The sequence below is a fragment of the Battus philenor genome, unplaced genomic scaffold, assembly GCF_028537555.1.
Source record: "Battus philenor isolate CCGP_79_NKW_IND1 unplaced genomic scaffold, ilBatPhil1.0.hap1 SCAF_2, whole genome shotgun sequence".
Classification (NCBI taxonomy): domain Eukaryota; kingdom Metazoa; phylum Arthropoda; class Insecta; order Lepidoptera; family Papilionidae; genus Battus; species Battus philenor.
The window spans coordinates 101976-117271 of record NW_027181682.1 but is presented as its reverse complement, the minus strand read 5'-3'; the positions used below and the strand labels follow the sequence as shown (position 1 = coordinate 117271).

Below are 15296 nucleotides of genomic sequence, written 5' to 3'. Positions count from 1 at the left end.
ATATGCGACGTGTCGATGCCCCCGGTCGTTCCAAGTGCGGGTTTGTGCACTGGTGGTCAGCGAAAAATGCGGAACTACACAAGATCTGCTAACTGAACCGCCGCCAGTACACCAGAGCCCGAAGGAGACGAAGGTGAGCTCTAGAAGAGGAGATGGCCAGACTGTATAGGGAGTACCGAGCCGCCACAAAGGGGCTGCAGAAGGCGGTAGCAAGTGCCAAGGCGGTTCAGTGTGGTTCCGTGTGAGCGTCCATACCGAATGGTGCCGGGAAAACTCCGGCGCTGGATGCCGCTGACAACGGAGACCTCATAACCGGTCATTCTGGAGAGAGTAGTAGATACTCTCTTTCCGAAAGATCGGTCAAGTCCCTCCGCACGACCCCCGGCACAGCTGTGGGAGTGGACGGATGAGACGGAGGTGACAGCGCAGGAGCTGGATTGAGCCGTGAGCCACCTCAGAGCAAGAAACACCGCACCGGGTCCCGACGGAATACCGGGTCGGGTCTGAGTACTCAGTCTGATGTCTTTGTGGGGCAAGCCGACTGAGCTATTCACGAGCTGTCTCTGCCGAACCACGTTCTCCGCATCTTGGAAGGAGGCACGATTGGTTCTCTTGAGAAAAGAAGGTAGGGCCGCAGAATCTCCCTCTGCGTACCGTCCCATATGCCTGCTGGACGAATGCGGCATGCTGTTTGAAAGGATACTTTCCGCACGTATCAGCGGGCATCTGTCTCATGTCGGTCCGGATTTCGCCTACTGCCAGTTTGGCTTCTGTCGGCCGTCGACGCGATCATGCGCGTTAGGTCCTTGTCGGAGCAGGCCATGTCTCGGGATGGAGTAGCGTTGGCGATAAGCCTCGATATCGTCAACGCTTTCAACTGGGAAGCTGGGATGCGATAAGGGAGGTACTGATCCAGCTCGAGGTCCCTCTTGCGAGACAGGTACATCGTGTACATGGACCAAGACGGAAGGAGGAATCGGAGGGAGAACAAGCGCAGGGTGCCGCAGGTGATGATCTTAGGACCTTTCTTGTAGAACCTCACGTACGATGCGATTCTGCGAGTCAGTCTCCCCGTTGGCATGAGCGTCGTTTGTTACGCCGACGACACGCTGGTGGTCGCGAGCGGGGACAATTTCAAGAAGGCCAGGGAGCTTGCCGAGCTTGGTACAGAAGTCGTCGTCGCTAAAATACGCGCGTTGAAGTTGAAAATAGCGCCAAACAAGACTGAGGCGCAAAACAAGATTCCACCAGTTGCCTCGAACAAGGGAACCTCCCAACTCGCGCGTTCGCGTCGGTGGGCTCAACGTCACGAGAAAGTAGTACAGTCGCTGAAAGAACCGTCGCTGGGACTTGAAGAGCACTTCGATCGCCTCGTCCCCTGGATTGAGAGGATAGCGAATGCTATGCACAGACTGCTGCTCAATCGCGAGGGACCCACGGAGGAAACCCGCCGCTTCTTCACAGGAGCGTGCGGTCCGTAGCCTTGTACGAGGCGCTCCTGTGGGCAAAAAAACTGGCCATTTGACGCTGCTGAACTAATATCTACATCGTCCAGCGGAGGATGGCCATACGGATCGTTCACGGATATCACACGATATCGTGCGAGGCGGTGGCAGTCCTGGTGCGCTTTCCGCCCCTGGACATTCTGACGGAGATGGATGCAAGAGTCCACGACCGAGTCCGCACCCTCCGACGGGACGGTAGTGGCGAGCCGGACTGAGTACTCGAGGCGGACAGACGGCAGGAACGGCGCGGGGCACTCGCGACGTGGCGCGCTAAGCTCTCGGAAGAGGGCTATGCGCGCAGACGCTTCGTTGGGGCGATCCTGCCTATTTTCGAGGCCTGGATACAGCGACGAGACGAAAGGCTCACCTAAAGGGTTGCACAGATAATCACCGGGCACGGTTGCTTCGTTGGTGCTTCCACGTACTCTGTGCAGAAGTGATGCGGTCCGTTTGCGCAATACGGTGTGAAACCCGTCGGTGCGCGTAAGCGCAAACATCTCGGACGCGCTGCAGTGACGTGGAAGCCCCAACAACATCCTAAGACCATTATTATATTGTACACGGAGGGCACTGAAAGTCCGCTGCGTGTAGCTGACCCACAGATTGCACGTGTACAATGTCTGGCAGTACGCCTTGTAGGGCGCGGTGCGGTAGCTTCTTGTTCGTCGGTAGCTTCTTGTGCTTCGGTAGTTCGTCGGTAGTGTAGGAGTGGTCGTAGTACGGTAGCTTCTTGTTCTTCGGTAGCTTCTTGTACTTCGGTAGTTCGTCGGTTGTATCTTGTTCGTCGGTTGCTTCTTGATCTTCAGTTGCTTCTTCTTCTTCATGCGTTGACCGCACCTCCGCTAGCCCTTATAATGAGCGCGGAGACTCTCAACAGCGCGATGCAGATTTTCGTTGCGTCTACTGTGGCGCCATCTGTCATGCATCTGTTTCACTGCCGCCGCCGCCATGCGATTGACGGTCACGTGGGTAAGAGGTTGGTGTTTGAGTGGCGCGCGATATGCACGCCACATCACTCCCCCGCCCAGACCGTAACTATGGTCGATAACAATTTGGTAACCTTACTCTTCTGCCGCTCCGGGTCCTCTTGTCTCCGTCTGAGGTAGTAGCAGTTGAAGTGGTTGAAGTGGCTGATTAACGGACATGGGGAAAGTGACCGTCTCCGTGGTGCGACCGATTATTGTGCTGCTTCTCTCAGATGATAATGGGAGGTCCTGTTTTGTAACCTCCTGTAGAGTTGTTTCGGGCACAGGAGTTGTAGTAGGCAGAGCTGTGGGCGTGGTCGTGGGCGCGGTCGTTGGCGCTATTGTTGGTGATGTAGCGATCGTCGTTGGCATTGTAGTGGTAGTCGTTGTCGTTGTAGTCGATGTAGTCGTGGAGGACGTCGTCGTAGACTCCGTCGTAGAAGTAGTGGACGGTGTAGTCGTCTCCGTGGGGATCGTGTCCAAAGGAGACGGTGGAGGCGACGGCGACGGTGACGGTGGTGGCGACGGCGTCGGTGTAGTCGGCGGTTCGGATGACGTCGGCGGCACTTCGTTGGAAGCTCGTATTACAGTTTGCAACTCGGGTTCGCTTGTCGTGGAGCTGTCTTCGGGCGAAATGATGACAGGTGAATGGCCGGCTCTTCAGGCCAAAATGGGGGCACTCTTACGCCAACGCGTAACACTTCGGCGATTTTGCGGTCGTCGTTACTAGGCTGACTCATATTGTGGTTTATCTGCGCGTCTTCCGAGTGTGGTATCAGCTGGGTCCGGAAGGTGCTTCTCGTTGTCCTTACTCGGGGTCACCAGTGTAGGGCGCGGTGCGGTAGCTTCTTGTTCGTCGGTAGCTTCTTGTGCTTCGGTAGTTCGTCGGTAGTGTAGGAGTGGTCGTAGTACGGTAGCTTCTTGTTCTTCGGTAGCTTCTTGTGCTTCGGTAGTTCGTCGGTTGTATCTTGTTCGTCGGTTGCTTCTTGATCTTCAGTTGCTTCTTCTTCTTCATGCGTTGACCGCACCTCCGCTAGCCCTTACGAGGGTCAAACTGAAAGTTCTTAGAAAATCAAAAACTAAGCATTCTAGCAAGTTATTAGTTTTATTATAACTTTTCAAAATAGCGTCCATTTACATCAATACATCGCTGCATTCGATGGAACCATTGAGAAAAGCACCTTGCCCACTCGGCCTTAGGAGTCTCTTCGACGGCGTTTTGAAACACAGCCACTGCTTCTTCGGCGTCCATAAAATGTTTTCCTCGAAGTTTTTCTTTTATTTTCGGGAATAAATAAAAATCGCAGGGTGTGAGGTCGGGGCTATACGGCGGGTGACCCAGTAATTCCACGTCTGAGGTCGCCAAATAGTCGATCGTTTGCCTGGCGGTGTGCGACGAGGCATTGTCGTGATGAAGGAGGATCCTGCTGCGAGGTCGTTTCTCTCGAACTTTTTCCAAGACAAGTGGCAAACAGTTGTTAGTGTACCACTCTGCATTAACCGTTTTCTGATCTTCTAAGACAACTGTCGCGTAATGACCTGTCTTTCCGAAGAACGAGGCCACCATCTTTTTTCCAACACTTCGACCTCTCTTCACTTTAGTTGGCAACTCTTCGGAAGGAAACACCCGCTGAGCAGACTGTCTTTTGGTTTCCGGATCATAACAGTAAATCCAGCTTTCTTCACCCGTTAGTATGTCGAACACAGCATTTGAGTCACCTCCGTTAAATTTTTGGATCATTTCTCGGCACCAATCAACACGGCGGAGTTTTTGAGCCTCGGTCAAATTATGCGGTATCCAGCGGGCACAAAGCTTCCTGACCGCTAAATGTTCATGGAGGATTTTGTGCACTTGACTCATACCTATGCCTAGACTTGTCCGAATCTGCTGATAGGTCACTCTTTTGTCAGTCTCTATCATACGCCGCACAACACTGATATTGTCTTCAGTCGTCGCTGTAGAAGGCCGTCCCTCACGCAAATCATCGGTGAGATTAGTTCGACCACGTTTGAATTCATTAAACCAGTTGTAAACTGTGGCACGAGATGGGGCTTCATCGTGAAAAGCCAATCGAAGTCTATCATAACTTTCTTGTTGACTTATATGACATTGAAAGTCATAAAAAATCATTGCACGAAAATTTTCTCGGCTTAAATTCATTCTGACGTGCACAGACAATTTTCAATTTGCCGCCAAATCGTAAAACAAATGACAAATGAATGAAATGTATACTCAATATTATTGGTAAAGAGTTCTATTTTCAAAATTTAAACTTATTTTTTTAATATAATGCTTTTAAGTTGCCAGTTCTAAAAACTTTCAGTTTGGCCCTCGTATAATGAGCGCGGAGACTCTCAACAGCGCGATGCAGATTTTCGTTGCGTCTACTGTGGCGCCATCTGACATGCATCTGTTTCACTGCCGCCGCCGCCATGCGATTGACGGTCACGTGGGTAAGAGGTTGGTGTTTGAGTGGCGCGCGATATGCACGCCACAGCCTTAAACAGGGTGATCTTCACCTCTGTGCTACATCGCGCAAATCTGCGGGCCAACATATTACAGCGAACTGCCATCGCCCTCCGCTCTCTTACAATATCTTTGTCATCTTTCAAGTCCTCAGTAACCACATGGCCGAGGTACTTGAAACACGACACTCTTTTTATCGGTTCACCATTAAGTTTAATGGGCGGTACCTGGGTGACCTTGTGATTTTGTTTAGAATACAAGGAGTTCTGCCTTCTTTACATTGTACGAGAGGCCGTGGGACCTCGCGTAGCCCTCACATATGGCCATCAGCCTTCTCAAAGCAGCCACCGATGGACTCAGCAACACCATGTCGTCCGCATAACTGATGCTGTTTATACAACAACCATCAATATGGCAGCCGACACCGGCACTGCCGAGCCCAACGATTTGCTGATTTATGTACAGATTAAAAGGCAAAGGCGAGGTCAGACCGCCCTGCCTCACCCCGCATTCCAACCTGTACGCGCGTGAAAACTGGTCCAGCCATTTGTCCTGGTTAGTTTGGTGGCCATACAAAAATTTTAAAATGTTGATATATTCACCTGGCACACCAGAATCGAGTAACTTAGGCCATAAAATGTCGTACCTAACCAGATCAAATGCTTTGGAGAAGTCCAGGAATGCAGCATAGACAGCTGTTTTCCGATCCGTGTAATACTTGACAGTATGCTTGAGGGTCAAAATAGCACACTCTGTAGATAAATGTGGCCTGAAGCCAAACTGAGCGTCGTGCAGGACTAAGTAGCGCTTAAGTTGTCCCTCAATCAAACCGTCAAGTATCTTCGCTGCAGTAGTAGCCAATGTGATCGGCCGATAGTTGTTCCTATCACCTAAGTCGCCCGTCTTATTCTTAATAATGGGAACCACGACCGAACGCATTAGATCCGCCGGCAGATACGAATGTCTAACAGTCTCGGGAGGTGGGGCCGGGCCCCATACAAAAAATGCTCGATGCTGAGGCCATCATGCCCCGGTGACTTGCCTCGCGTCATTCCTTTTACTTTAATAATTCCACCTTTTTAGCGCTAATACGTTTCGGCACACCGGACACGACGACTTCAACATCTTCGACCTGTGTCTTTAAAGGCGATTGCACTTGGAAATTAGAGCTGAACAGATTAACTATTTCCTTGGGATCGTGTATGCCCTGGATGATCGCCGGTACGCCTAGCTTCGGGCTCTTGTTTTTCGTATGTTTCCAAAATCCTCGAAAATCTTTATTTTTATGACTACATGCTAAAATATTCATTTTTATTAACTCTTTATTTTTTTTGACAATACTTCAATTTTTCTTTAAATACTTTTTTAGAGACATACATATCATTGTATATGCGGCCCTGCTGAGGTCGTCCGCGCCATACCCAGTTTAAGAGCTTTTGCCTGACATCCCGGTGAGCATCGCGAACATACTGGTTCCACCCAGCTATGGGACTGCCCCCGCTTCTGCTATTCCCACCTTGACTAGCACGGAAGCTAACATTAGCGGCCTCTTGCAACGTCACTATTATTTTGTTATACAAGTCATCAATAACCTTTGTATGTTCTGTGCTATATAATATATTTAAAATTTTGTTTCGTACTTAGTAGTAAATTGTTGTACTGATATATTGGATTAACACCGTTATCTGAGTTGAGTAAATATAACGTCATAATATATATTGACGTCATAGTTTTATACACAAACACAGCAATATTAACACTTGCCTACAGAAATTGGGCCTAATTTTTTGATTCTGGGTAATGGATCTTGAGTGTTCTAAGCGCCATTATACAGATAGCTATTGAAAAAAAAACTATTATGAGTACATAATGGTTTAATTTATCGAAATTAAACCATTATGTACTCATAATAGTTTTTAACTGTTATAGAAACTATCGAGTTTCTATAACAGTTCGGATGTAAACTAAATATGACCGATTGGATTAAAGATAAGATGAAAAAAGTTACACAAGGAGATTTCTCGCGCGGTTTTGTATGTCGCTTGATTATTTTCTTATGTATTCGACTCGGGCAGAAATGTGGGGTTATGGCAGGTGACCTGGTGGACGCGCGCTTAACAGCAGCCTAGTTTTCTTATAACCCTCTATAAACCAAATCATTTTGTCATACATTGTTTTAACGCCCCACTTATGTTTTCGTGGTTGGCAGTGAACTTCGAAAGGTGAAAAAGAGAAAAACCGATCTTACGACGATTATTGCCAGGTGCTAGCGTCAAAAACTGTTAAATGTCATTGCTACAACTGTAAAACATAGCCTGATATAATCTAATAATTTTAAATAAGTTTCCTTCCAGTTTTCATGTTTTTAAATGAAAACTTCTGTTTTTTGGTATGACATTACAATTTTATTTACCATCATGTGCTCCTTGTATGCGCGGAAAATTTTCTAGTACATAGTATACTTGTGAAACAACGACAACAGTTCGAACATTTCTTGAAACTCCAATCATGAGGTTTGCAATGTATAAAACACCTCTATCTCCCACTTTTTGGGAGTAAAATTCGGGTGAAGTTACCGATTAAAAAAAAAATCTTGTGGCCAGTGTTGCTAGTAAACGGCAACGAAAATGATCAAACATCATTCGAAAAGGAAAGGGAAAATTTCACAAAACCGATGTCGCGCGACCACTAAGCGAGCGCTCGAACATGGGTATGCGAGATCTTGGCGGCCGTCCTATTTTTTAATCCGCCGTACTTCCATCGTATCGAGCGTCAACCGATTTCCCGAAAACGACACCTATGTCAAGAAAAAAACGCCATAGGACAAAAGTCAGTATCCGCGAACTAAACTTTCCAAATGTCAGATCTTTACAAGGTTCCATAAGAAAATGCGGAAACTTCTTTATACGTCGCGAATCTCTTTCCGACAGAACAGTTGCGTCGATGGGAGTGGGAAGTTGCAGGATTATAGACCATAATAATATTTGATATATAAATATATATTATGAAATATTTATACGTGATTATAGTAAATAGCAGCTATTAGTACATTTATATAAGGTGTTTTTACCTCAGTAATTATTTCCCTTCTCAATTTGATTCTCCTTCTTTTTTTATTTTTTGACTATGGTAATAACTTGTTTCACCTACTATTATTAATTTATCTCTGCACCACCTTTCGTTATTGATCTGATAGAGAATGCCTTAGGCATTGAGTTCACCATTATACATAAAATGTATAAAAAGTGTTTTACAAAAATTGCTGGAAATTATCAATTATTTTGTTACATGTTTTGGATTTAATCAGTATACAAAAGCGGTTTAGTTCCTCATACAGCGTGTTTTCTTCGCACTAATACTTTAAACAACGCTGTCGGGAACACACGGATCCTTCCGTTCCATGAACTCATGTTCAATGAAACTGTAAAAACCCTCTGGGATTGGACATAGTGATAGCCTCTAATAACACCTGTTGGCCTGCTACAAGGTGCAAACTGGCAGAGACTCGCTGCCCCACGAATCGGCGGCGCCTTGTCGACAGCTACTTTAGCGATCGCAAGGTGTTCGTACGGTATGCGGGGGCAAAGTGGGCCAGAGAGACCACCAAGGGATGCATGCATGGATCCGTAGTCGACGACACAACGTTCTGGAACCTCCTCATCAACCCCCTCCTGGAGGAGGTGAGGAAGACCGGAACACACTGCCAGGCGTTCGCCGATGACATCGTGCTTGTTTTCTCGGGGCAGAAGGCACAATATATCTAGAGTAAGGTCAACGAAGTTGTCACCAATATACATTGGTCAGTTCTGACTGTCTGAAGTCAGGGGAGTCAGAAACAAACTTAGGTTCACCCCTCACAAAACAAAGGTAATGGTGCTAACCAATATGTTGAAGTATGACAACCCACATCTGATAATATGGGAGGTGAGCCGTTCGGTCTGACTAGGGAGATCCGGATACTAGATCTCACACTTAATGAATGGCGTATGTTTAATAGTCACGTGAAGAACGTGAGCAGGAATTTCCTGAGCCTCTCTCGACCCCTGTGCCGGGCCGCTAAGGTATTTTGGGCTCTGATCTCGGAGGTGTCCGTACGATGTATCTGGCGGTGCTTGAGTCGACAATACTATATGCAGCGTGTGTATGGGCGCCGGCGGCTAGGAAGCTGCAGGTACGCTGGTCTTTTTTTATATTTAGGCTCCTGAGACACAGTTATAAGTTCTGCTTTTAATTGATTATATTTATCTGTTGCGGGTGGATTAGTAATAACATCCTTCACCTCGACTGCGTAGCAATGTTCCAGTTGAGCAGCGGTGTGCTAAAACTTGGTAAAATCAGCCGTAACATTTGCTAACATAACGATGGTCGAACGCCAACTCGCATGGCTTCCGCGGCGGCATCTACGAACAGCTTCTTCTTTTTCTGTGCTTCGTGCTCATTGTCATAGATCAAGACTATGGTTTAATGTTGCCCGGTTGTCCACTAACTTATCACGTAATGATTTGAAAAATTATATAGGCATCTACAAATGATACTAACAATTCGGTGCTACAAAGAAATTATATATATATATATATATAATAGCAGAGTGCGTTAATATTACTTAAATATAACATCTCGTCGACCAGTAGCGTGACGAAGTGATGTTTTTTTCACGAAATGATATTATAGACACAGGTTGACATTTCTCACGATACAGGACGTTCTAATTCACGATCAATCAATTTTTTTCTATGAATTTTACTGTACAGGTAAATTTGTTCATTCATTTTTGGTAAGATTTTAATTTTTAAGTACTTCTTTTATGTACGATTTTTAATTTATTTCATTTAAGTTGGTATTTTGATTATCAATCCTTTTAAAGGTATTTTAACAAAAAGTTAATACATCAATATTAAAAAACATTTGCTTTAAGTTTTTCACATTACACTACCAAGAGATATTATTGTTACATTGTTGTCACATATGTTTGTATTTTTTTATACCTTATTATTGAATTATATTTGTATACTCTAATTATATATTCTATATTACTTTAAATATAAAAAAAAACTTACCCACAAGCTGTTTTGTTTGGAAAACTAGACAAATTTTTAAGGAGGAGAATAAAAATTTTTCACATCATGAGTTTTGCCTCATTATTAACATTATTTCTCTCTTCCAATCTATATGTTCCCGAAATTATAATTAAAATACGTGTCGGGCACGGCCGCGCTCCACAAAGCTTGCGAAAAGACTAAATGTGAAACGTTACCGCCCTTTCGAAGACCCCAAGGACCTATACGTTGACACGCCCACAGCTAATTGTATTCAAAGGAAAATCCATAAAAACATTTTATCACGTACCACGTTTGAAACGCCTTCTTTTTAGAGAATAACTGGAAAATTCGTGGATTCTATCAACGCCGTAACTAACAAAGCTTAGGAAGGTTTGGCCTAAACTTAAAGCTAACTTAAGGTACTTGAAATGTCACTCTTACTTATGGGAACGGAGTGACCACGGAGTGCTTTACGGGTAGTTCTATTTAACTATTTCTATTAAAATAGTCACCGTGTCTATTGGCGTTTACAGTTTAACCGAATCTAAGGAGCACGAGCGCCGGGGTTTTCTACGTCCTAGCTTGCTTATTAGTCAATAAGTAATCGAGCTTCAGGACTCCCTCAGACCAATCAATCTCAAATATAGGTCTCTGGATCGGAAGAGGTCGTAGAGCTCTCAGTACGCTCGAACGGAAGCTCGTTAGAGTAGAGAAGGAGCCCCGCTTTGATTGTCACTCGATACGTGATTAGCATTTCACCGACAGGCCAAGTAGACAAAGACACCCCAGGAACGCATCTGTCATGAATAGAACTCCTGCTTAGTGGGCAACAATATCGCGTTTATGTAGAGGGCATGCGATCTCGCTACAGGTAATATTTTGAACAAGCTGTGCTGAGAAATGGCAACACTGAAGCTTAAGTTAAAAACTGTGATAAAACCTTCTTCCGCCTACCATTATTGACTCGGCTATGTCATTAGCCGCATCCACACCGCATATGATTTTACTGACCCACAGACAATTAAAACTACAACGAGGATCAAGATCCGCGCTGCTCTCAGGACTCTGAGGACCAGAATTAATACTCATATTGCGAGTCCCTCGGCCCATGGATTCCTATCTGTCTATTCTCTTTCCAAACACATACGTTACAAACTAATACACCAATACATCGCTTTGCGTCGTTGTGTTTTGCGTTTTTTTCGAAATTGCGTCGCTGCTTAATTAGTACTAATTTTCATTTTGGGTCGTTAGATTTTCGAGGTTGCGTTGTTTTGGGTTTGAGTCTTTAACTTTTTAAAAAAAATTTTTTTTTTATAAAATATGGCAACACTTTTGTTTCTTATTGCGCTATGCCATCAAAACTCGGGGATTCCCTTTTTAACTAAAAATCAACGCAATTTGCATACAGTTTTATTTTCACTCTGTTTTGCTAATTTTCAAGTTCAGTTTCAATTACGTAGGTTGTTGTTGTACTTTTTTAAAAGAGAGTTATAAATTAATTTAAATTTTTGCATGTTGTTTCTGATTACAAAAAAGGTAAATATTATTTCAATTTTTTTATTGGCAGTGTTAAATTATTTTTGTTTTATAAATGTTCCCTTTTTGAATTTACATTTTAAAAAGTAGTATTTTCATGACCATGGAACCTATCTTCGATCTTAACATGGTTTACTAAAGAAAATCTTAATTCAATTTGAGTCGTGTTTTTTTGGACGTAACCACGACGCAAAGTGAAGTATTGGTGTACTACATAATATTTCATACCGCATAATTTGCACAACCGCCACGCAAATACGTCCACTTATACCGCCAAAATTATTATTAGACCGCAAGCGACCAAGAAGAATTATGCGGATTACATTTCTTCATTTTTCATCTTGTCGAGCACATTCTTGGAATCTGGCCTGGTTATTTCGTGACACTACAGATATGGTCATAGGATAGCGCTATATATAGAGATACTAGATATTTTCTTAACATTAAAATACTCCCACAAAAAAAGTCCATGGGATATGATCCTGAAACAGGGGTGGCCCGGGGAAGTCACCGAAACGACTTCAATTTTTCACAATAAACTTGCATAAAAACTTTTTCCCGAACTAATAGAAACAAGACATATTTGTAATAGCATAACTCTGAGACAATGACGAAATAATTTCGATTAAATAAAACAATAAAAACAATTTATATATACATCTCTTGTAAACATTTAAAAAAAATGAAAGTCGCTTACATAACTTCACACGGCACTGCATTTATATAAATGTAGATTTAACCTAACGACATCTATGAATTGTTAAACATTAATATTACCTACATATTTCATATCCAGATATGCTAAGCTTTAATTTAGCATATTGTTGGCGTAGGCCTAAATTATGCGAGACGAGCAACTTCCTTGTTATTGATTCCCTGAGTTGTAGCTAAGGTGTTTGTATTCTTTACAGTCTATCTATATACGGTACTCCATAAACCTTTCAGTGAAGTAATCTTCAATAATTTTGCCAATGTAAGTGGGTACTTTATTCTTAATACACGCCCAGGTCAATATCAAGTGATACAGCTATCAATACTACTCCTCTTCCTGCAATTGTCTCATTCGAATAGGCCTGAACGCGCTTAACGGCATCAATGGTCGAACAACCCGCGCGGAACCCGAATTGGAACAGGTGGTACGGGGCTCTTACATTCCGGATGGCGCAGGCGCTTTCAGGGCATGGATGCTTTGGCAAGTACCTGTGTCGCATAGGCAAGGAACCGTCAATAATATGCCACCATTGTAGTACCAAGGGGGATACGGCTCAGCACACGCTTGAGGAGTGTACAGTTTGGTAATAGCTGCGCCGAGAACTCTCCGACACTCTGGGGAATGATCTATCGTTACCAGGCTTCCTTAAGACGATGGTACAGAACGATAAATTTTCAATAAACTTTATAATAAAAATGTATAATTAAAAATAAGTAAAGTTTTACATACAAATTCATGTTTGTCCAAACATGTGATCATATTACATGTTAGGAATAAATCGATACAACGAATTTAATTTTCGAAATGCTAAGCGGGCCGCATAAATATGTTTAAAGGGCCGCAAGCCACCCGCGGCCCACGTGTTGCTTATCCCTGCTTTACGCCGTAGGTTCGCAACGGTATCGCCGCCTAGTGGCTCAAGCTTTTCATGAAGGCGGTAGGTATTATTAGTCGTCATGACTTACTTCTAATTTGATGAAAATAAAGTCATAATCGTCTGCGACTGGGTTAGCTGTTTTAGCTGTATAGCCAAAACCTGACTTCCTTTATTTGATGTGATTATGTCTGCTCCATGATCGATCTCGTGCGTACTGTTATTATAAATTTCGTTGCCATCGTCATACCGACCGTGTTCAAAAACTCAGCAAACCTAGTCAGTGTCATCTACCGCCACCCATCTCAAAAACAACATTCACGAAGAAATGGCCGCAATCCCACAAGCCATGTGCCAGCGAGATTTCACGAATTTGCGATCTAGATCTGAAGAGTCCGTAAATTTGATTAGATGGCACACGTTTCAGTGGACTTTAAATTAAAAAAAAAATCTTTGTGTTTTCTTTATTGTGTTACACATCTTTACCAAGCTTTCTAGACATTTTCTATGATAAAATACGTCTCACTCTGTAACATCAAGCTCCATCTTGTTCCCATTACGCTCCGTGTTATGGCCTAATGTCCCACACAAATAATATAAGCTATTACTTCGAGCATTGAGTAACTATACTAGCGTAATAGAGGGTTATCTCCATACTTCAATTGGAACCTCGTTGACTCGAGCATAGACAGCGCCAGCACTAGCGAGAGGAACTTACTCAAGGTAGTCATCTTTTATTGCTAGTTTGGTATCTCCCACAACAGATGGCGCTATCATCAAAATGTTAAACTCGTTTTTTAATGGCCCCCGCTATTGGGGGTTTTTCGTTCCCCTATCTTATTTATGTGACAGGGACGTTATTATGCTTTACTGTGTCGCTTTCTTTTCTTTTTTTATTTCCATGCTCTTACGTCATAATTCGCATGATCTATCTTTCTTGTACTTACATTCCACAATTCCTACCCTCCTTTTACTTACTTTCTACCGTTCATTCATCACCTTTCATTCTCACCTCCTTCGCCTCGTTCTTTCCTTACTATCACAGTTTTTGATTATCACATTATTTTTACTTTACCTTATCTTTTATTTTACATTTTATTATTTAATTATTTTACATTTTATCACAGATTATATAGTTTTTGTTTTATTTACTTTATATTTATATCTATCTGTTTTTAGCAACTACATGTATTAGTTTTGTTTAGATTTATTACATGTATTGCTGTTTTTTGCAATAATCTAGGAACACGGGCCTGTCGGGATTTTCTTCTATTAACGAGGCGACGGTGTCCTCACTTATTTTTTTACTCAAACTGCTTTCGAAATTGTACTGAAGTTCTCCGAACGCGGGACAGTGACAAAAGCACGAGGGGTCCTCCTTGAGCTTAAACCGGTGTAGGTACTCAGAGAACCCCCGTGCCCTGTGAAGAACTGGACCAAGACCGCGTCCACCTTGACACTGTGGAGCACGCGGTAGGCTGAAACGGCACCGGGAAGAATTTCCGCGTTGTCGGTTCCATCGAACAATCCATATACCTCCTATTCCATTCGTCAAGCGTTCCCAGCCTAAGCTGTCGCATGACGAATGATATAGTGTATTCCTCGTAGTCTGGTCATCATTTGCACTTCAGAACCGAGTCCTTAGCCAGTTGATCCACCCTCTCCTTTCCCTCCCTCCCCGTGTGCGCTTTCACACAGAGATTTAAGGCATTCCTGCTCACGTTCTTCACGTGACTATTGAACGTGCGTCATTCATCAAGTGTGAGATCTAGTATCCGGATCTCCCTAGTCAGACCGAACGGCTCACCTCCCATATTCAGAAGTGGGTTGTCATACTTCAACATATTGGTTAGCACCATCACCTTTGTTTTGTGAGGGACATACCTAAGTTTGTTTCTAACTCCCCACCTATGTATATGGGTAAGAACTTCGTTGGCCTTACTATAGATATCCTGTGCCTTCTGCCCCGAGAAGACCAGTACGATGTCATCTGCGAACGCCTGGTCGGCTGGAACGGTCTTCCCCACCCCCTCCAGGAGGGGGTTAATAAGGAGACTCCAGAACGTTGGGTCACCTACGGATCCTTGTATGCATCCCTTGATGGTCTCTCTGGTTCTCTCTGCCCCCGCCTACCATACGGGCACCTTGCGATCGTTAAAGTAGCTGTCGGCAATGCGCCGCAGATTCGCGGGGCA

The 15296-nt window shown here is 44.0% G+C and overlaps 1 protein-coding gene across 1 annotated transcript; it reads right to left on the bottom strand.

Annotated features, from left to right (window-relative positions):
• Positions 1–1016: 1016 nt before the first annotated feature.
• Positions 1017–8734, bottom strand: LOC137922493 (uncharacterized). The gene is given in 8 exon segments (XM_068765512.1): positions 1017–1498; positions 1594–2137; positions 4970–5189; positions 5191–5905; positions 5908–5998; positions 6001–6267; positions 6269–6498; positions 8407–8734. Coding segments are annotated over 8 exon segments (2877 nt in total).
• Between the last annotated feature and the right edge of the window lie 6562 nt (positions 8735–15296).